The 23,640-nt window shown below is 45.4% G+C and overlaps 2 protein-coding genes across 2 annotated transcripts in view; one reads left to right on the plus strand and one right to left on the minus strand.

Annotated features, from left to right (window-relative positions):
* Positions 1-2,201: 2,201 nt before the first annotated feature.
* LOC106587350 (MARVEL domain-containing protein 3) lies at positions 2,202-3,629 on the plus strand. Its single transcript, XM_014175675.3, is given in 3 exon segments — positions 2,202-2,256; positions 2,952-3,306; positions 3,308-3,629. Coding segments are annotated over 3 exon segments (645 nt in total). The 3' UTR covers positions 3,543-3,629.
* A 6,601-nt stretch (positions 3,630-10,230) lies between these two features.
* LOC106587351 (PH domain leucine-rich repeat-containing protein phosphatase 2) overlaps positions 10,231-23,640 on the minus strand; it is a 49,134-nt gene continuing 35,724 nt past the window's right edge. The window contains exons 9-19 of the mRNA XM_014175677.3: positions 22,022-22,224; positions 21,839-21,899; positions 20,001-20,096; positions 19,116-19,271; positions 17,983-18,183; positions 17,589-17,751; positions 14,373-14,503; positions 14,093-14,206; positions 13,072-13,266; positions 12,252-12,483; positions 10,231-12,085 (exon numbers count right to left, since the gene is read on the minus strand). Coding sequence (XP_014031152.1) covers positions 10,793-12,085; positions 12,252-12,483; positions 13,072-13,266; positions 14,093-14,206; positions 14,373-14,503; positions 17,589-17,751; positions 17,983-18,183; positions 19,116-19,271; positions 20,001-20,096; positions 21,839-21,899; positions 22,022-22,224 — 2,845 coding nt within the window. The 3' untranslated portion in view covers positions 10,231-10,792. The remainder of the gene's footprint in view (positions 12,086-12,251; positions 12,484-13,071; positions 13,267-14,092; positions 14,207-14,372; positions 14,504-17,588; positions 17,752-17,982; positions 18,184-19,115; positions 19,272-20,000; positions 20,097-21,838; positions 21,900-22,021; positions 22,225-23,640) is intronic.

Below are 23,640 nucleotides of genomic sequence, written 5' to 3' on the forward strand. Positions count from 1 at the left end.
CGCGGTCATCCCCCTCTTCAAAGGGGGTGACACTCTAGACCCAAACTGCTTCAGACCTATATCTATCCTACCCTGTCTTTCTAAGGTCTTCAAAAGCCAAGTCAACAAACAGATTACCGACCATTTAGAATCCCACCATACCTTCTCTGCTATGCAATCTGGTTTCAGAGCTGGTCATGGGTGCACCTCAGCCACGCTCAAGGTCCTAAACGACATCATAACCGCTATTACTGTGCAGCCGTATTCATCGACCAGGCCAAGGCTTTCGACTCTGTCAATCACCACATTCTTATTGGCAGACTCGACAGCCTTGGTTTCTCAAATGATTGCCTCGCCTGGTTTACCAACTACTTCTCTGATAGAGTTCAGTGTGTCAAATCGGAGGGCCTGTTGTCCGGACCTCTGGCAGTCTATGGGTATGCCACAGGGTTCAATTCTCGGGCCGACTCTCTTCTCTGTATACATCAATGATGTTGCTCTTGCTGCTGGTGATTCTCTGATCCACCTCTACGCAGACGACACCATTCTGTATACTTCTGGCCCCTCTTTGGACACTGTGTTAACTAACCTCCAGACGAGCTTCAATGCCATACAACTCTCCTTCTGTGGCCTCCAACTGCTCTTAAATGCAAGTAAAACTAAATGCATGCTATTCAATCGATCACTGCCCGCACCTGCATCACTAGTCTGGACGGCTCTGACTTAGAATACGTGGACAACTACAAATACCTGGGTGTCTGATTAGACTGTAAACTCTCCTTCCAGACTCACATTAAGTATCTCCAATCCAAAATTAAAGCTAGAATCGGCTTCCTATATCTCAACAAAGCATCCTTTACTCATGCTGCCGAACGTAAACCCTCGTAAAACTGACCATCCTACCGATCCTCGACTTCGGTGATGTCATCTATAAAATAGCCTCCAACACTCTACTCAACAAACTGGATGCAGTCTACCACAGTGCCATCCGTTTTGTCACCAAAGCCCCATACACTACCCACCATGCGACCTGTACACTCTCGTTGGTTGGCCCTCACTTCATACTCGTCGCCAAACCCACTGGCTACAGGTTATCTACAAGTCTGTGCTAGGTAAAGCCCCGCCTTATCTCAGCTCACTCGCCACCATAGCCGCACCCACTCGTAGCACGCGCTCCAGCAGGTATATCTCACTGGTCACCCCCAAAGCCAATTCCTCCTTTGGTCGTCTTTCCTTCCAGTTCTCTGCTGCCAATGACTGTAACGAACTGCAAAAATCTCTGAAGCTGGAGACTCATATCTCCCTCACTAGCTTTAAGCACCAGCTGTCAGAGCAGCTCACTGCACCTGTACATAGCCCATCTGTAAACAGCCCATCTATCTACCTACCTCATCCCCATACTGTATTTGTTTATCTTGCTCCTTTGCACCCCAGTATCTCTACTTGCACATTTGTCTTCTGCACATCTACCATTCCAATGTTTAATTGCTATATTGTAATTACTTCGCCACCATGGCCTATTTATTGCCTTAACTTACCTCATTTGCACTCACTGTATAAAGACTTTTTGTTTTATTTTGTTCTACTGTATTATTGACTGTATGTTTTGTTTATTCCATGTGTAACTGTGTTGTTGTATGTGTCGAATTGCTATGCCTTATCTTGGCCAGGTCGCAGTTGCAAATGAGAACTTGTTCTCAACTAGCCTACCTGGTTAAATAAAGGTGAAATAAATACACATATGTTAACTCCAATGCTTCCCACAGTTGTGTCAAGTTGGCTGGATGTCCTTTGGGTGGTGGATCATTATTGATACACATGGGAAACTTTTGAGCTTGAGAAACCCTGTAGCATTTGTTTAACTTTCCAATCATTGGTTTTTGTTTGGCATACCTTTTAAAGTGAAAAATATGTGTCTGCCTCATTCTGTTACAGTCGAATTGCCCGCATATACTGCACAGCCTGAGAAGGCTCCGGTTTCACTGGTTTGGGATTGACTCCTTGTAATGTCTGTCTGCTAGTGTTTGAATGGCACATTGACTCTTTGGGTACCCAAAGTCAATACACACCCCTGGAATACAAAACCTGCTCTCTGCCATGGAGGGTTGTTAAGGTGGGTTTATGTGGTGTAGTTTCAATGTAAGATTTGGCAGACGTCAACTTCTGATTTTGTCTTTGCAGGTATACAGAAGACTCCACGTCTCCCTCTGTGGCGAAATACTATGAGCCACAACAGACAGGCTCTGTACAACCTCAGATATGCCTTAACAGCCAGAGGCAAGTCATGTTTAAATTAAATAACAACCAGCAACAACTTACACCTGAAATGTTGAGGTGGTAGAATTGTTTGTGGGGGAATCTCGCTGGTACGGTGTAGTAGGCGTTGTTCTGTTTGATTGGTCCTGGGATTTATTCACTAGGAACCGAACAGAACCAACTGGGGAGGGACCTACCTGAATTTGTCCAATAGAAACTCTCATTTTCGTTGGGTGTAACCAATTGCCGTTGCAAAACGTTTTGGACTAATGATTACACCCTTGTAGTAGGAATGTAGTTGGGTAGGTTACGAATGACCTAACCAACCACATGACCAGGTCTCTCCGAGAGTACAGGGTCTTTATAATGAGGGGATTGGAGTTTTGTATTATAATATCTATATTACTCAACGTTTAGGAGTTTTTGTATTTGGTTTCTTTCTCGAAATTGGTTGTTCATCCATGATATATGTTTAATTCACACTATGGCATACTGTATGTTCTATCTCCCTCTGAGGTGGAATTTCCACTGAAATTAACCATCACTCCTTTAGGCAGTGTTGGTTGAACTTAGATCAACCTCAATTTAGCTGCATTGTTGCATAAACCTCCATCTCTTGTGAAATGTATAACTTCACCTTCTACTCAGCTCGCTTTCTCCCGGAAGCTCTTACTGTATGATAAGTCATGAATTTAGCTATTTCTTGATCTGTTCAGGTCTTTGCCAGATAATGGAGGTCTTTGTAAACCTGCTGGTCGTCATCTGCTCAGGAGTGTCCTACAGTAACTCCGGGGGTTACCGGGACCTGGCCAGCCTCGGGGGTCTCTACCAGTACTACTATGGAGGAGCACAGGCTTTCACCGGAGCCGACAGGGTCAAGGAGCTGGACAAACTGTTCCACCAGCTCAAGCTGCCTCCATACATCTTCAGCATGGCCTGTGGAGGGGCTCTGATGGTTTATGCCTGCATCATTCTGGCTTTGAGGGTCCTGAGAGTCCCTTACCGCTTGCCCCCTGTGCTGCTGGGAGAGGCCCTGGTGAGCTTCCTGATCGGCCTGGGCTACATCCCTGCCCTTCTACTTCATCAAGCTGCAGGAGACCTACGACAACCCCATCTGTACGGAGGGGGAAGCGCTCTACAAGAGCAAAGGGCATCAGGGCTTTGCGTGTGCACTCAATGGAGCAGACATCGCTGGAGGCCTCTTCGGGGTGCTTGGAATCATTGTATTCATCTTTGGAATGGTCTTGCCTTCCGTGCTTTCAGGGCAGTGCGTGAGATGGAGAGCGATGGAAGATGGTAACTTATAACAGGTTTGCTCACCCCCCACTGTGAATATAAAGGATACAAATCTAGGGTTGAGATCAAATTTAGTCAAACAGCTATAAATATTAGTGCATTTTATATTAACTGTGATTAAAAAAAGTGTTGAACTGTACAAAGAGCAATTTTGTACATTTGTGACTTGTTCTGATAAGTTTTATAAAACTTCAAAAACGCACACTTTTTTTACTAAATGTTACAGATGTGAGACATCTACAGTGTCAAAAACATTTTATAATAAAAATCTTAAATAGATGTATTTCTCTTCCTCATGAACCCTCTTGCCTAGAATATCTATATCTTACCTTGAAGAATAGTTATTGTCTGTGGGACTGAAAACAAATCTTTATTGGTGTGGAGCAGAGCAAAGAGATGAGGGGTGTATTCATTTCGCCGATTCTGTTGCAAAACGCTTCTTAAACGGAAGCGAACGGATCTGAATTAATCCAATAAAGATCTCGTTTTTCTTCCATTTGGTTCTGAAACGGTTTCCGTAATGCAGCTCAGAAGCATATCCATGGTGTTTCTGAGGACAGTGTCTGGCCAACGCTATCATCAGAAAGACAACCGAGGGGAACAGAAGGTAGGGAAATGATAGAAATGCTCCAAGGCCCAGGTTTTTCACAGTATAAATTTTTATTGCTACTTGGCTGAAAGTTAATTAAAAATACAGCTTTTCTGCTCAAAACTAGTCATAGCAGCATCTCAAATTAAATAATAAACCATCGCCCACTCAATTTTAAGGAGTACAATTCTGGCTGACAAACAGCAAAAGTGCTCATGGTTAGTCCTTTTCCTAAATTATAAAACACAAGGTATCCTCAAACTATTTACATCAAATATTTAACATCATTAAAATATGTAGCAGTTTTCTGCATGCTAAAATATAAACAAAAATATTAGATATGCTCCAGATATTCAAAACAATGCCTTGGCTTACAAACATAATGTTAACATTTTGTACAAAGTAATCACATATATGTACTGTATATATTTTATATTTATATGCATTTATATATGGCATGCTTCAGACATTAAATATATGAATTAGTGTCTTAAATAAAAATACAATAATCTGTGACGGTATACTATAGAATCCCTTTATTCTAGATTCTGTAGTGGAGAAGGACCTATACATTTGCATGAAACAATGTACAAAAATAAACCTCAGCTTCTTGGCATTGAGAGAAAATATTCAAGCATCTCTAGAAAAGAATGTACAGAAAAAAAGGTGAGATCAAACAATGTTTACTTTGGTCACATGTTAAACAATTGGAACATCCTCAATCTCAGATTCTTTCCAGAGTTCACCATAATCATTTAACAGTATGGAGATTCATTCTGTTAAATATAACAGCAACACATGCATGCACGTGTGCATACTTTCTCACTCAGACCGCAAATTACAAACAGGCAGCATGTTCTCCCTCTGAGAAGAGAAATAAAACCTAGAATGTGTTTTTCAGAGATTGGATTAACTGAATCAGAAAAGCATTGACACCATAACCTACTTAAATATGCATACCCTAGCCACACACACACTCCGCTGTATTTATATAGGATTATGGTGCACTCAGATCATGAACAGTAGTTGATCTCCTCTACTAAATAATTAAAGGGAATACTTTGCCATCATTGTGATGTCACCTTGATCTGTTACTCTGTGCCCCATCTTACTGTAGCTATACATACGGTTTGCATATGTACAGGCACATTTATTCCTCTATCTAGATTAATGACCTTCTCAATCAATATTGTTTCTAGCTCTTGTTAGCAGGAGTCAACTTTTTGGTTCTTTACAAAAACAAGGGAGAGTTGACTAAATAAAATAGCAAATAATACTTGGCTAAGGATCTGCATGTTCTGACATACGGAATGCATTTTTGGCTGCTAGAGCACGTAGCATGGGTGCATTTGGGACGCACAGAGCTTAGTAGTGTTTTGCTGGTCCCCACTTGGCAAACTAGGGCCCAATTATGGAGCCTCTTGATCAACTTTTCTACATGGATCACTGCGCAGAGAGAGTTGACAAAAGGTCAAAACGCACACGATGGCAGAACACTGCACTTCATGATTCACACACACATGCATACGCACACACAGACAAGAATGTTCAGTTACTACTCATTGTCATAGTTAAGAAAAAAAGGATCCTCCTATTTTCAGGTCAGGTGTGTAACCTGTTAGTAATATATACAGGTGACACTTTGCATATTTGATGTGAGGGAATTCATGTTCATAATCATCGACATTGTGTAGTGTATTTGAAGTCCAACTTCCTGTTCATTAAGAGGATTATGAGAACTTTGAATTATCTTGTTCCACCAACCACATCAAAGACAATCTCCTCTTCATACTGTTCTTATGTTCTCAACTTAAATGCCACATGAAAATATAAAATGTGTGCAAGCTCAAATCTGTTTCTTTAGTATGTCCTGAAATGCTATTTTTGTTTTTAGGGTGGAGGGCAAACCCACACCTGTGGTGTTGACATGTACCTGTGTTTCCACCTGAGGCACAGCAGGTGGCTTCCGTTAGCAAACAAAGCAATATTCAAACGGCCTGCTTTCTGCCACTTATCATCCCTAGAATGAGCTAACCTTTTACCCCTCAACACCAGCTGCTGTTCCTCTCATGGAAGCAGAATGACTCAATACAAAAAAAGCCTTAAGACTTGAACAAGGAAGAACAATGCCTGTCTTTGTGCTAAAAGACAAACTTGCATCCACCAGAAAAAGCAGTTTTGTAATTCTCTCACACTTGACTTTGAATTATTAGCACTTCTATTGGATACTTTCTCTTAGAGAAGACATGATATGTTTGGCTGACAGAAGCCACAACAACGACAACTCAAGCCCTATGAGTTAATGTGCATTTTTTATAAATATCTCACATAATACTCAAATATCAATCTTTGAATATATTCATCTCCCTATGTACAAAGTGCTTTAAACAGTGTTCGATCCTTTGAAGAGCAGATTTGTCTGAAGTTGGGACAAAATAAGTGAATTAGACTTACGTAATACATCTCATATTATAAGCAAGCAGGCTTTAGAAAGGCAAATTCACCAATCATTCCAGTCAATAACGTTAAGAATGTAAATCGCCATTTCGAAGCCGCTGTGAGGTTTTTGAGCATCTAAAATACTGCCAATTCTACTAAACCTTTAGAATCCACCCCTCTGGTCCCAAGCCTTGTTCTACTGCCCTGAAACTTTACATTTACTTTGCCTTGCTCCCTCTGCAATTTGGAGAAAATAATGCAAAATATTGGATTTTTAGGTGTTCTATGCTCCTGACCTTGCCACGTAAGGTCAAAGTGCAAAACCAGCTCCACTAAAGGAAATAAAACCAACAGAAAAAGACAGTCCCCATCATCATTAGGACTGGCAGCGCTGCATTAAGGCTATGAACAAGCATAGAGAGGGTTGTAGCTAGCTAAGCAGCTATGGTAAGTACAACACTACAACCATGCCACTAGCCTTTTCACAGCGGCATGTAGGAACACATCCTGGTCATTCTCTAGTCAGACCACAAGCCCCCTCTTACTAAGTCAGACTGTTGTCCTCTTTAGAATGGGTTAGGCAGTTTGGCACAAGGGGGATAGATTTTGGTCTGCAGCTTTGTTATATCAATGATGAGTCAGTTAGCGGTATCCTATCCTCTAACATCGCCGGAGCACAAGTGCAACTTTATAGAAATGTCATATTCACAGTCTACTGACCCATATTATGCAGATGCCTTTATTCAAAGCAATGTCTACGACTGACATATTTCACCATGTCTGTGCTAGATAAAAGCCAGGGCCATACTGTGGACCACTCCATACCTCAGCAACACTAAAACCATTAGCAAATGCCCCAAATAAAGCCTGAACTCAAATTCTGATGCAAAATGAATGGCTTACACGCAATACTTTAGTTTTTTTCAATCGTTTTTTTTTTCTCGCTCTTATCGTGACACAAAAGTGCTTTGCCCATTGTGATGTCATCACTTGATTTTCCAGTGAGGTGGATATGTAATGTCTAAGTTAATGTCTCATTGACCCAATACATAAGAATACCTGGGTTTTTATTTTGTGTGTCAAAATACAGTCAATACTTTAACCCACATCCGCATCATCCCAGGACACAAATTTGAGCAATCATTAGCTCCAGTGAGTTGATTTGTAGATAAGGGTATTGTATATTGTAGATTTTTGCTAAAATTCCACATAAACATAATCTGATAAACCCATTTTCTCGTTGGTTGGATGGTATAAACCAAAGGTCCTCTGACAGCTATGGAACATATGGAGCAGACAAAGGCTTGTCTCCACACTGTGAAAGAAGAGTAAGATAACGTCCTCCTCAGCATTAGGTCAGGTGTTCTACATGCCCCTTGAACCGTTGTTCCTTCACAATACCCCATCTACTTGCCTCTAGCAAACACCTGTTGAATTGATGTTGCCACTCATGTGAGCTTCACACCACCCCTCTTACTCAAACCAGCACTTATTGTCGCCAAGACAACAATGAGCTTTTCTGTCCTGCCAACAAAAACACACTGTGCTTGTTCAGAATCTGTTATACAGTAGGTGGTAGTGGTCGTGCTGTTATGTTCCTACTTGCCTCTAGCATACACAGTCTGAATCCTTGTACCACAGAGTAAGGCCAGTCAGCCCAGTTTCCAGTCCTGCCAGCCATGTCGGCTGCCATTGTGCAGTCAACAGGTCACACAGACAGACAGAGCGAGACAGACAGACAGAGCGAGACAGACAGACAGAGCGAGACAGAGAGAGCGAGACAGACAGAGAGAGCGAGACAGACAGAGAGAGCGAGACAGACAGAGAGAGCGAGACAGACAGAGAGAGCGAGACAGACAGAGAGAGCGAGACAGACAGAGAGAGCGAGACAGACAGAGAGAGCGAGACAGACAGAGAGAGCGAGACAGAGACGCAGACAGACAGAGACGCAGACAGAGAGAGACGCAGACAGAGAGAGACGCAGACAGACAGACAGAGAGAGACGCAGACAGACAGACAGAGAGAGACGCAGACAGACAGACAGAGAGAGACGCAGACAGAGAGAGACGCAGACAGACAGACAGAGAGAGACGCAGACAGACAGACAGAGAGAGACACAGACAGAGACAGACAGAGAGCGAGAGAGACAGAGACAGACAGAGAGAGAGAGAGCGAGACAGACAGACAGACAGACAGACAGACAGACAGAGAGCGACACAGACAGACAGACAGAGAGCGACAGAGACAGAGAGAGAGCGACACAGACAGACAGACAGACAGAGAGCGACACAGACAGACAGACAGACAGAGAGCGACACAGACAGACAGAGAGAGAGCGACACAGACAGACAGAGAGAGAGCGACACAGACAGACAGAGAGAGAGCGACACAGACAGACAGAGAGAGAGCGACACAGACAGAGAGAGAGAGCGACACAGACAGAGAGAGAGAGCGACACAGACAGAGCGACACAGACAGAGCGACACAGACAGACAGAGACAGCGACACCGACAGACAGAGAGACAGCGACAGACAGAGAGACAGCGACAGACAGAGAGACAGCGACAGACAGAGAGACAGCGACAGACAGAGAGACAGCGACAAACAGAGACAGCGACAGACAGAGAGAGACGCAGACAGACAGACAGAGAGAGACGCAGACAGAGAGAGACGCAGACAGACACAGACAGAGACAGACAGAGAGCGAGAGAGACAGAGACAGACAGAGAGAGAGAGAGCGAGACAGACAGACAGACAGACAGACAGACAGACAGAGAGCGAGACAGACAGACAGACAGACAGACAGACAGACAGAGAGCGACACAGACAGACAGACAGAGAGCGACAGAGACAGAGAGAGAGCGACACAGACAGACAGACAGACAGAGAGCGACACAGACAGACAGACAGACAGAGAGCGACACAGACAGACAGAGAGAGAGCGACACAGACAGACAGAGAGAGAGCGACACAGACAGACAGAGAGAGAGCGACACAGACAGACAGAGAGAGAGCGACACAGACAGACAGAGAGAGAGCGACACAGACAGACAGAGAGAGAGCGACACAGACAGACAGAGAGAGAGCGACACAGACAGACAGAGAGAGAGCGACACAGACAGAGAGAGAGAGCGACACAGACAGAGCGACACAGACAGAGCGACACAGACAGACAGAGAGACAGCGACACCGACAGACAGAGAGACAGCGACAGACAGAGAGACAGCGACAGACAGAGAGACAGCGACAGACAGAGAGACAGCGACAGACAGAGAGACAGCGACAGACAGAGAGACAGCGACAGACAGACAGCGACAGACAGAGAGACAGCGACAGAAACAGAGACAGCGACAGACAGAGAGACAGCGACAGAAACAGAGACAGCGACAGACAGAGAGACAGCGACAGACAGAGAGACAGCGACAGACACAGCGACAGACACAGAGACAGACACAGAGACAGACACAGAGACAGCGACAGACACAGAGACAGACAGAGACAGACACAGAGACAGACACAGAGACAGACAGAGACAGACAGAGACAGACAGAGACAGACAGAGACAGACAGAGACAGACAAGTGGCTGTACCATTGGTGGCCCCTGGAGGACACTGTCACACAGTGATGTCCTCCTCCAGCGTTAATACTGATGTCCCCCCCCCCCCTCCCCTCCATACACACACAGGCAGGGAGGCAGGGACATCTGGGGCTGAGTGATCTACAGTAGGCACTTTTTCACCTTTTGGTCACAGGACTTGTCCCTGGGATCTAGGAGCCCCTGCAGCCCCCAGCAATGGAATGATAACACACTCAAAGGAATTCTTCTACTATTTCATTACTTAACCTTCCTTCCAAGTAAAGGGAAATGTTGCAAAAAGGTTCTGCAGTCTAAAACGCATGAGGTATTCTAGTTCAGGCTGGGGTATTTTGGCCTCCGGTGGCCCCCTTCTTTTCACAACCTATTTTCATGGGTGGTGATTTCAGTGCCTGTTCAGCTCTGATACTCAGACAGTTCCACCAGGTTCATCAGACAGTTAGCTAAGCACCTCTCTACGTCTAACATGACGTAACGCATTCATGTGTGAACAGTCAAGGCCCCACATATCTTCATGACAGAGCTGAATGGAAACTTGAACTGGAATATCCCACCTGTGCCAGAGAGACCTCCTCTGCCCCCCTGGTATGGCACTGTCACAGGACTACCACAGGGTGGCGCTGTGCTCTGGCCCCCTCTAGAGGGCAGTATCATAAACTTCCTGCTGTAGGGCAGGGACAGGGTTGGGGGCGAGGTCCCGCTGGGGCATCATGGGAGCAGGAGGGTGAGGGTGGTCCCACACAGGGTCTCTGATGGAGGGGGGTGTGAAAGGAGGTGGAGGTCCAGGGACCATAGGACTCTGGCCCCTCAGCTGTTCCCTAACATCCTGCTCTAGACTGGGAGGCACTACCAGCTGGTCCTCGGGGTCCTGCTGGGCAGGGGCAGTGAAGTAACCCGACTTCTTCTTAGGGGCCTCCACGGCTACCTCGATGAGGTTGTGGCTATCTTCCGGGGCCACCACGGAGCCGTTGGAGAGCTTCTTCCCAAAGAGGCTGGAGGTGGAGGGGGACTTCTTCAGGTCGGAGATCTCCCTGCCACACACAGCCAGCAGGCAACCGTTAGTGGCTGACACCACCACGCTGTTCTGACGACGCATCTTTCCATTGGGGTAGTCTGAGCGTGTCTTGTCCAGGTTGTGGTCCTTGGGGCTCGCAGCTGGCCCAGAACGGATCTGGAAAGCACAGCAGTGGATGTCCACCTCCACCTCCAGCTTGCTCCCGTTGGAGATGACCCCCTCTAGGGGAGCCTCGTCATCACTGTCCAACCCGTTGTCAGACTGGTTACTGGAGAAGGTGGCACAGGAGGGCTGACGCTGGAACAGGACTTGGTGGGGCCCCCCTACCCCAGCTGAGCCGTGTCCCACAGGGGCACAGAGCGTGGCTGCAGGGTGGAGGCTACAGCGCCTCTCAGGTCGGGCCGTGGGGCCAGTGGAGGGGTGCTCGTCAGAGGCCGTGGAGCCCGCCTCACTCCCCACCTCCGAGGCCGAAGTCTCGCTGTTGAACTCTGAGGCAATGCCACTGCTGGAGGAGGGCGTGGCCAGGTCCCCTGGGGGAGCAGTGACGGGGAGGGGTGTTGGAGGGGGTCCCCGGGGTTCAGTACCAGTATTGGCGTGAGGTGTCTCACAGGTACAGCTGTCCTCCCCGATGTGCAGGGACACCACCACCGCCCCCACATTGTCCCGGCAGCCATAGCTCTGGGCCAGCGTGCAGAGCTTCTTGGCAGCTGCGCGGGGGTCCCTCACGGCCTGCACGGTGCACACGGCCTCCTGGTAGGACACCCGCTCAAACAGCGCCCGGTTCCCCAGGATCAGGAAGTCATCTTGGGAACACAGGGGCTCGGTGCGCACCCATGGCTTGGGCAGCACCCAGGGAGACAGATAAGAGCATCCCAGCAGGCGAGAGCAGCATGTCACTCCACTCACCTTGTTATCCTGCAACACAATAACACAGGAGGGGACTCAGCTCTGCACTTTGAATACACATGAATACCTCTGAGCACAAGGCATCACATCAAACGTTAACTAACAAGTAGATCTTAATGAACACAAAGGCCCTCACAAAGACGTGCATTCACACACGCCTGACTCTCCACAGTACCTCAGTGATGATCGCCTTGCTGAGTTTGACCCTGTCCATCTCTTCGGTGCTCTGCTCCAGGCTGAAGACCTTGGAGAGGGGCAAGGGCTGGCCGTCTCGACACAGCACCGCCTGGCAGCTGCCCACGTTGGCCACCGTCAGGCTGAAGTAGCTGCCCAGCTCCGACGGCTCGTGGTGGATGTAGCAGAGCAGGGCAGATGCACCCAGCTTCTGACCAGCCATGCCCAGTTTCCTGCATCATACATCCCAGAATGCAACTATCAGCAGATGCCCTGCAATTAGCTAGCTTCTTTGTTAAATAAACATTAAAAGTAGACCATTATGAATATTCATTATGTTATTTGCATATGTTAATTACTAGCTAATGCAGTTGTGAATTAAGTTAATCAAATGTAAATGAACACAGGATAGTACAATTGTAGGCTTGTCTTCCCTAAGAGGCAACAGTAATTCATAGCACGGGCGCAACTTTCATTGGGACGGCGTGGGACATGTCCCACCACATTCTGAAATTGCATTTTTGTCCCCCCCAGTTTTATCTTTGGAATGTGATACAAAACGAGGCAACAGTGTGCTTTAGGACCATGCGGACGCCTGGAGCGGTAGGTTGTTTGGAGTGTTGATCCAACTGGATACATTTTTTTATAATAATAATAATAATAATAATAATAATAATAATAATAATAATGATGCCCCCCCCACTTCAAAAACCAAAGTTACGCCCCTGATTCATAGAATACTGAAATGTTCCTACATTTTGCTTGTATTAGAGTAATACAAGCAAAATGGGTGTGTGTCTGTGTATGCATGATGCTCATACCTGTGTGAGGTGAGGAAGGTGTTACTCATGTACACACTGTCCACACTGGAATGCAGCAGCTCCTCCGACAGCACATCTCCCATGGTGCACTGCAGCAGACGAGGAACTTCCTCATTGCGGTCTCCGTCGAAGACGCCATAGGCCGCCTCAACACTATCCCCAAAGCGGTCCACTGCCAGCACAGACACACACAACCTGTCCCCAAGGAAGAGAAAATACCGTATAGATAAGATAAACACAAAAAGTGTAAACAAAATGTGTTTACATTTTGTGTGTAAATCCCATTATACAATCTTGCTAATAAGCATTCAATCTTGCTCAAATTCAAGCCAAACAGGAATAACTCATCTATACTTGAACACAGTGAGACAGATCCCTATTCCTACGGAGGCAGCAGGGGCTGAGTGTGACACCAGACACGGCCCCCTGTAACACTGTGGTGGTCATGACCCTGTGAGGCCCTGTTAGGGAAGCAGCCAGGCAAACTGGGCCCCCATCAATGATGCAGGGGACACTGCTTTATACCCATTGTATGCACAGGAAGTATTAGGCTTCACCGCCTTCCCTACTATTAAACAAGATCCGCTGCCCAGGGGCCTAGATGCAAGCCCTAACAGACATTCACCCAGGCAGTGGAAGCTGTGCTGGGGCTGTACAGTTAGATAACTAAGTAACATGCATATTATAGCCCCGGTTAGGGTTTAAAATAGGATCCCAGCCAAGAGGCAGAACAGAAAAGAAACGGGCTGATATGGACTATGAGAAGCACATCCTCTTCTCAGACCATTTAATGTAGTGCTGCTCACAGCGGTTCCCTGACAAAGAGGAAATGCTTCTTAAAGGCGCTCTCTAAAACCACACGTGATCTCATAATCCCATTTATACCCTCTCATCAGATTGTCATGAATTAGGGCTTCACTCAGGCAGAATACACTTTATGATGCTCTCTCACATACATGGAACCAGTCTCATAATGTAACTCTCTCCCTCAGCCCTCCCTCCCTCCCTCCCTTCTGCTCACTTGTTCCTCTGTCCGCTCATCTCAGAGTAGCCGTGGTTCCACAGGGTGGAGGAGCCCAGGGAGTCCCCGGTGGTCATGGCTGGCTTCTGGTCCAGCTTCAGGGTGGTGATGTGACTGAGGAGAGAGACAAAGAGATGGGGGCATTACCTCATTACACACTGGACCAAACCATAATTCACAGCGTAGTACAGGTTATATTATTTATCTCATAGCTTATCCAAGTACACCAGCGGCCTGATACTTCGTTGTGCGGCGTGACACTGTGGTCTCTGTGTGTCACCTGAACAGGTTGAGTGTTTTGTGCTCCAGCAAGAGGCTGCTGTTGCCAGTCAAGTCCAGTTCGTGCAGGGTGGCCGTTAGAGAGTCTGGCAGTAGGATCTCAGTCAGCTCATTACAGCTCAAGTCCACCAGCTCCCCCCCCCCCACACACACACACACACACACACACACACACACACACACACACACACACACACACACACACACACACACACACAGGGTGGAGGGAGAAGATAACACACACGGTTACACGGTATAACATTGTAATAAAGACATACACATCTAAAAGACATATGCATAAACAAAACACAAACTAGGACTGACGCCATTTAGTCGACTGGTCGATTGTTGGTTGACCGAGATTTCTTTAGTCGAACAGTGCACAAGACACCTGTCTCAGTGGACTAATCCATTGCGGAGGCCACAGGGATGGCACAGTCCATCACTCTAAGACATGTGATACTGAAATTGTATTTGGTTATATTATGTAAAAATAACAGTACAACACTAATAAATCCAATATTCTTTTATAACAAATGCGCTTACTCCCGCATTGGATACGGTCGCTGTCCGCAGTTCTGAAACATAACCTTCAGTGCGCCGTAGAATTGACGCCTTTCCCTATATTGCTATGTGCATAATAGAAAAGTTAACCATCATATTGGGATTGAAAACAATGCGGCGGAGCCAGCAGAAGCAGAGATGAGGAAACAGCCCTTGCCTTAGCCTAATTGTCAAAAAACAATGAGGAGAGAGGAAACCCCATCTTAACTGTCAAATGTCTTTACAAATCATCCATATACACTACCGTTCAAAAGTTTGGGGTCACTTAGAAATGTCCTTGTTTTTTTAAAGAGAAGCTACTTTTTTTGTCGACTCCAGGATGCTGGCCTTCTAGGCGGAGTTACAAAGAAAAAGCCATATCTCAGACTGGCCAATAAAAAGAAAAGATTAAGACTGGCAAAAGAACACAGACACTGGACAGAGGAACTCTGCCTAGAAGGCCAGCATCCCAGAGTCGCCTCTTCACTGTTGACGTTGAGACTGGTGTTTGCGGGTACTATTTAATGAAGATGCCAATTGAGGACTTGTGAGGCGTCTGTTTCTCAAACTAGACACTAATGTACTTGTCCTCTTTCTCAGTTGTGCACCGGGGCCTCCCACTCTTTCTATTCTGGTTAGAGCCAGTTTGCGCTGTTCTGTGAAGGGATTAGTACACAGCGTTGTACAAAATCTTCAGTTTCTTGGCAATTTCTCGCATGGAATAGCCTTCGTTTCTCAGAACAAAAATAGACTGACGAGTTTCAGAAGAAAGTTCTTTGTTTCTGGCCATTTTGAGCCTGTAATCGAACCCACAAATGCTGATGCTCCAGATACTCAACTAGTCTAAAGAAGGCCAGTTGTATTGCTTCTTTAATCAGACCAACAGTTTTCAGCTGTGCTAACATAATTGCAAAAGGGTTTTCTAATGATCAATTAGCCTTTTAAAATGATAAACTTGGATTAGCTAACACAACGTACCATTGGAACACAGGAGTGATGGTTGCTGATAATGGGCCTCTGTACACCTATGTAGATATTCCATAAACAAATCAGCCCGTTTCCAGCTAAAACAGTCTTTTACAACATCAACAAATGTCTACACTGTATTTCTGATCAATTTCATGTTATTTTAAATTGACAAAAAAGTTGCTTTTCTTTCAAAAGCAAGGAAATTTCTTAGTGACCCCAAACTTTTGAACGGTAGATCCTGCTTCTGTTGCCTGTTTGAGTGTTTGTTTAATAGCCTACTGATTCCGTGAACACCAAGCCTCATGCAACAGCAAAATGTCGGATAGAGCAATTTCACAGATTCGTCCGTTTTTAAATCTTTGCTATGCTGTAATTTAGGCTTTACAATTTTTTGGGGTTAGTACAGACCGGTATTACTTATAATGTATTTAGTGTTGTTTACAATGTTCCAAACAGGCGGAAAAATTATATTGTAATCTAACAGCACCTGTTTGTCACACATAATATGCACCCAGCTCTCACTCCTATACCCTCCCTTTCCTTGATCTCCTTCTTATTGTTATTATTACAATTATCATTATGATCATCATTATAATAATAAGTAATGTTGTTGTCATTAGTAGGCTTGGTATAGTATCCTTGTATAACCACCATCGAGCTGTAGGCCTAAGAGCGTGTCCAGTTTAGTCTTGATACCCTAACTTACTTAGGCCTATATTTCAATATATAGGCTACTGTACCAATCAATCAATCATCAATTCGTTCATGCCATCACACAGCAGATGAGACATTCATGCTTGAAATGCAATCAAGCATTTTAGTTTTAAAATTAAATAACAAAGGGGGCTTTGAATAATTAGACTAAACAATAAATAAACCTCAATTCACAAATGCATGCAACTGTTTTTAGTCTGCTGTAATAAAGGCTTCACCCATTTATTTATTTATTTATTTTCGTTAGAACAGACTCTGGTACACTTAGTGTTTTCTACACTGTTTTAAATGGTCAGAAAAAAATCTAATATTAGAATCTAAACAGCAACTGTTTGGCACACAACCAGGAAACATTCGCCTGTTTTGAGTTTCTTTTTCACACCCTCCACATCCATTTTGCTGTCATGTGTTACTGTGTTCAGAATTTGTTATAACCAATTTATTGATGTGATTATGACAGGGCCTGACCTATAGCCTATTGGTCACGTGATGAATACATGTTTCACTTAAACAGAGCAAGGGTTGAAGGAATAGGGAATGTTTTTCCTAAACAAATTAGAGATCTCGGTAACAGAACTTTTCAGTCAGAAACAGGTAATGGCTGTAATTATGTTGCAGCTTCAGCATGGACAGCGCAATAAACACTTGCTGTGCTGTGGTGCATTTTTGCTGCAGCAGGGAGGAGAGAGAGAACGTGCACCAGTCACACAGGCACTCGCTGTCATTTCTTTTTTGACACAGTGTGACCATCGGGATCTTTCTTGAGTCATTTGTGTGTCTTAATTATTTAATCAAACAGTGGCTTAAAGCATCAGACTAGCTCAGTGCAAATGTAGTTGATTTTATTAGGGTGTGTCTGTCTATATATGGAAAAATACGTTTCAATATTTCAACCAATCGATTGGTTGAAAGAACAGGACGACTCTCGGTCAACCAATATTTATTTTAGTCGGGGACAGCCCTAATATAAAGAGATATGAGTAAAAATGACCTTGATCTCTGGCAGGTTGAGGATCTCGGGGAACACACTGATGTGGTTGGAGTGTGCTATGAGGGTGTGCAGCCTCTTACAGCTGGACACAGTGGAGGGGATGGTCTTCAGCTTGTTGCCACTCAGATTCAGCTCCTCCAGCAGCTCCAGTTTACTCAGTTTACTGCACACACAGAGCAGTATAGAGACGTCTCCACCACAGAACAATGGCTCATATCAGATCTAGAGAATAGCTACAGTATATTAGGAGCAATAGAAAACATTTTATGTCTAGAGACGCAATCTCTAAAGTAGTGGTTAACCCCCTGTGTAGAATACGTCCACTGATTGAAGGCATTTCCATTCTTCATAGGTACTGTATGAAGGCAGTATAACTGGGTGTGGTGTTGGTTACCTGGCAGGGAAAGAGAGCAGCTGGTTGTAGGCCATGTGCAGGACTCGGAGGTTCTGGTGTCCCACCAGCAGGGCAGCGCAGTTCTCATTCAGTTTGTTCCCCGTCAGGTACAGTTCCTGGAGAGTGCTGAGGCTCTCTTCTGATTGGCTGCTGGGGGGAATTATCTCCAGGGCATTGGCTGACACGTTCAGGTACTTTAGGCTAGGAGGAGGAGCAGAGAGCGATGTATGTAAATAGGAAAGAACCCAGAATTAATTGCCAGGGATACAAGTGATTTAAATGTGTAATATCAAGTCAACATCAGATGATTTAGACAGAACCTCTTAAAGCTGTTATGACAGAGGAGAGTTAAATGCTCTTACTACCAACACTCTGGCCATAAATTTCCTTTAACAAAACAGATTCAGATAAAGGATGACAGGGAGAAAATCAATAAGAATACATCTTCTAGTGGTGGCTCTTTTAAAACACTGAGAATCAAACGTTGTTGACCAATGAGGCACTTTACAGCCGTCACACTGGCGCTCGATGTCTCAGCATGGGAGACAGAGTAGAGTAGCCCAGGCCTAATGGGGTGCCCAGGAAACGGTAGAGCGTCAGGCTGTTGGTGGGGGGGGGGGGCTCACGTTACAGTCCGACTCTCTGACTAGTCCACAGAACCACACCCTCCAGAGCCTGGCAGACACAGCCCAGGGGACCCAGTCAGTCCACCTCTACTGGAGCAGCTAACCAGGGCCATCACATGTCTACGTCTAGTAAGACATCTCTTACAGACTGCCAACCAATTTAAGCAAGATACATCAACCACATCAAATATTTATACTGTATTTCTACTGCATGATGTAAGGAGGATGTACTGTAGGGCAGTGTTTCATTTCAATATTCCCGATCCTATTTTGTCCTTTAATTGGTTGTTGTGGTTGAATAGAGGCACAGGGCCACTGCTGCTCCGGGGTTAAAGCAGCAGCAGTAGCGTCCTCGGGCCCAGGGGAGACAGAGCATCAGCTGTAGCCTTCAAAACACCTGTCAGGAATGGAGAGAGAGGCAGAGAGAGGGAGAGAGAGGACAAGCACCAAAGAGAAGGATAGGAGAGAGGGTGGTGTGAAGAGAGAGAGGAAGGGGGATTGACCCACTTTAAGGCCTTGTAGAAGAGGCTCTCCGGGAGCTCGCCTAGCTTGTTGTGCTGGAGGTCGAGTACTTCCAGGGGGACGTGGTCAAGTAGGTCAGGCAGTCTCTGGAGCCTATTGTTCCCAGCCAGCAGCTTCCTCAGACTCAGGCTGCTGAGCAGTCTAGCGGAGAGGGAGATGAAAAGAAAGAGAAAGAGCTAGAGAGAGAGAGAACATCTCCTGCTGTGAATTTGATCACTTCTGAAACTGGGGGAAATCTTGAGGTACAGAAACTCCACAGCCAACAAATCCATCAACGTCTTATTCAACTTGGCAGCCTAAAGATACCAACACAGCGACAATTTACTCCAGAAGGAATAACACAGAGGTCTCATCTGCAGCTACGCCGAAAAGACGAATATTACCTTGTTTGTGAAGGCTTTGGTCTATTCAAATGCAAATATTTGTGTTAAAGGGTAACGTTAAATGATGGTTGCTTTGAGCAAAGTGCTCCAGCACCGTCATACTGAGATCACAGTCTGCTGACAGAAAGATGACAAGCCGTGCGTTGGCTTCACACAACCAATTCAATCCTCTCATCAGCTGACTGTCAACACATCTGCTGATGTTTTAGGGACAGTTATTTCTGGCCGGACATTGGCTAAATGATGCCCAATGTTAATCAGATTAATATGGTGCTCATCCTAATAATAATTGCAGAATGTTTAAAAGCCAAATCCGGATGATACGAGATGGACAGGTTAAACATATAGCACAACATAATGGACAAAGTAACGGCCTTAAATCTACCTTAACAAATATGCATGTTTAGAACATCTTTAGATGAATAACTAGAGGAGTTGGAAGTGAGGAGTTTGAGAAGGGAGAACTAGTCCTCGTAGGGAGACTAACCTGGCTGGTAGTTCAGACAGGAAGTTGTGTGTAACATCCAGCACCTCCACCTTCCTACTGTCACACACCCAGTCTGGAAGGTACTCCAGCAGGTTCCTTTTCACAGAGGTCAGAGGGGATAGAAGACCTTTTTAACTCCAACTGTACATATACAGTGCATTCGGAAAGTATTCAGACCCCTTGACTTTTCCACATTTTGTTTTGTTACAGCCTTATTCTAAAATGGATTAAATAGTTCCCCCCCCCCCCCCCCCCCCCTCATCAATCTGCACACAATACCCAATAAAGACAAAGCAAAAAACTGAAATATCACATTTACATAAGTATTCAGACCTTTTACTCAGTACTTTGCTGAAGCACCTTTGGCAGCAATTACAGCCTCCAGTCTTCTTGGGTATGACGCTACAAGCTTGGCACACCTGTATTTGCGGAGTTTCTCCCATTCTTCTCTGCAGATCCTCTCAAGCTCTGTCAGGTTGGGTGGGGGAGCGTTGCTGCACAGCTATTTTCAGGTCTCTCCAGAGATGTTCGATCAGGTTCAAGTGTGGGCTCTGGCTGGGCCACTCAAGGACATTCATAGACTTATCCAAAGCCACTCCTGTGTTGTCTTGGCTGTGTGCTTAGTGTCATTGTCCTGTTGGAAGGTGAACCTTCACCCCAGTCTGAGGTCCAGATTTCTCTGGAGCAGGTTTTCATCAAGGATCTCTCTCTACTTTGCTCCGTTCATCTTTCCCTCGATCTGGACTAGTGTCCAAGTCCCTGCCGCTGAAAAACATCCACACAACATGATGCTGCCCCCACGCTTCACCATAGGGATGGTGCCAGGTTACCTCCAGACATGACGCTTGGCATTCAGGCAAAAAAATTCAATCTTGGTTTCATCAGAGCAGAGAATCTTGTTTCTCATGGTCTGAGAGTCCTTTAGGTGCATTTTGGCAAACTCCAAGCGGGCCGTCATGTGCCTTTTACTAAGGAGTGGCTTCCATCTGGCCACTCTACCATAAAGACCTGATGGGTGGAGTGCTGCAGGGATGGTTGTCCTTCTGGAAGGTTCTCTCATCTCCACAGAAGAACTCCAGAGCACTTTCAGAGTGACCATTGGGTTCTTGGTCACCTCCCTGACCAAGGCTCTTCTCCCCCGATTTCTCAGATTGGCCGGGCAGCCAGCTCTAGCAAGAGTCTTGGTGGTTCTAAACTTCTTCCATTTAAGAATGATGGAGGCCACTGTGTTCTTGGGGACCTTCAATGCAGCAGTAATGTTTTGGTACCCTTCCCCCTCGACACAATCCTGTCTCGGAGTTCTATCTACAATTCTTTTTACCTCATGGCTTGGTTTTTGCTCTGACATGCACTGTCAACTGTGGGACCTTATATAGACAGGTGTGTGCCTTTCAAAATCATGTCCAATCAATTGAATTTACTCCAATCAAGTTGTAGAAACATCTCAAGGATGATCAATGGAAACAGGGTGCACCCGAGTTCAATTTCGAGTCTAATCGCAAACGGTCTGAATACTTAAGTAAATAAGATATGTTTTTTTATTTTGTATACATTTGCTCAAATTTCTAAAAACCTGCTTTTGCTTTGTCATTGTGGGGTATTCTGTGTAGATTGATGAAGAAAATTGTTTTATTTAATCAATTTTAGAATAAGGCTGTAATGTAACCAAATGTGGAAAAGTGAAGGGGTCTGGATACTTTCCGAATGCACTGTATAGGAAAAAAGGTACCAATATACCAAGTTCATGATGAGAAGAATAATGTTGATGAATTAATAACATTAATAACACCTCTTCCTTACTAATTGAGAAACTGAGGCCCTGGCCACACAGCACTCACCGTGATAGGTCCATCTGTGTCAGCTGGTTGGGTACTGGGTAGATGTTGACTGTGGTCAGGCCTGTGGGTAGAGGAAAAGCAGTGATCAGCAGCCAAGCTAGTGATGGCTATATGCATTATGTAACAGTAACAGTGGTAGAGGGCCTGGAGAGACAGGGCCAGGGAGGGAGGTGCTCCACTCACGGTTGCTGCTGGCGTGGAGCGTGCGCAGGGTGAAGCCACTCAGCGTCAGCGCCCTCAGCTGGTTTCTCTGACAGTGCAGCGTTTCTAGGCTGCAGATGGAGCTCAGGTCCAGGGTGGCCAAGTGGTTGTCCCTCAGGTCTAGCTGGATCACCTGCTTCACTGCCTCCAGGGCCTCACTCTTCACCCAGCGCAGACCGTTCAGCCTGCATACAGTACATAGCATTAACAACCAGGCCTCATACGGTACACAGCATTAACACCCAGGCCTCACACGGTACACAGCATTAACACTCAGGCCTCATACGGTACACATCATTAACACCCAGGCCTCATACGGTACACAGCATTAACACCCAGGCCTCATACGGTACACAGCATTAACACCCAGGCCTCATACGGTACACAGCATTAACACCCAGGCCTCATACGGTACACAGCATTTACACCCAGGCCTCATACAGTACACAGCATTTACACCCAGGCCTCATACAGTACACAGCATTAACACCCAGGCCTCATACGGTACACAGCATTAACACCCAGGCCTCATACGGTACACAGCATTAACACCCAGGCCTCATACGGTACACAGCATTAACACCCAGGCCTCACACAGTACACAGCATTAACACCCAGGTCTCATACAGTACGTAAGGGAAAATCAACAAGGGGCTATGCATTCACGACGTGGAAGGTGTGTTCCAACACGACGCGCCAGCGGAGTGGAACTGACCTTCCAAGGAATTGCATTTTCCAGAGAACACAGAGCCCGAGTTGATTATCCCTTTTATACCATAATAATACTATAATTTAACACATTTACCACTAGAAGTGTTAATTTAACAATGTCAATAATGTTTCAATTTGACTTTGCTTTCCAAAGCAGCTCAAACAAAGAACATGTAACAACTATAGCCATTGGATTGTACCCTTTTATTATTTTTATTTATTTCACCTTTATTTAACCAGGTAGGCAAGTTGAGAACAAGTTCTCATTTACAATTGCGACCTGGCCAAGATAAAGCAAGCAGTTTGACACATACAACAACACAGAGTTACACATGGAGTAAAACAAACATACAGTCAATAATATAGTAGAAAAATAAGTCTATATACAAAGTGAGCAAATGAGGTGAGATAAGGGAGGTAAAGGCAAAAAAGGCCATGGTGGCGAATTCAATACAATATAGCAAGTAAAACACTGGAATGGTAGATTTGCAGTGGAAGAAAGTGCAAAGTAGAAATAATGGGGTGCAAAGGAGCAAAATAAATAAGTAAATAAATAAATACAGTAGGGGAAGGGGTAGTTGTTTGGGCTAAATTATAGATGGGCTATGTACAGGTGCAGTAATCTGTGAGCTGCTCTGACAGCTGGTGCTTAAAGCTAGTGAGGGAGATAAGTGTTTCCAGTTTCAGAGATTATTATAGTTCGTTCCAGTCATTGGCAGCAGAGAACTGGAAGGAGAGGTGGCCGAAGGAGGAATTGGCTTTGGGGGTGACCAGAGAGCTATACCTGCTGGAGCGCATGCTACGAGTGGGTGCTGCTATGGTGACCAGCGAGCTGAGATAAGGGGGAACTTTACCTAGCAGGGTCTTGAAGATGGCCTGGAGCCAGTGGG

The sequence above is a fragment of the Salmo salar genome, chromosome 26, assembly GCF_965601325.2.
Source record: "Salmo salar chromosome 26, fSalSal1, whole genome shotgun sequence".
Lineage (NCBI taxonomy): Eukaryota > Metazoa > Chordata > Actinopteri > Salmoniformes > Salmonidae > Salmo > Salmo salar.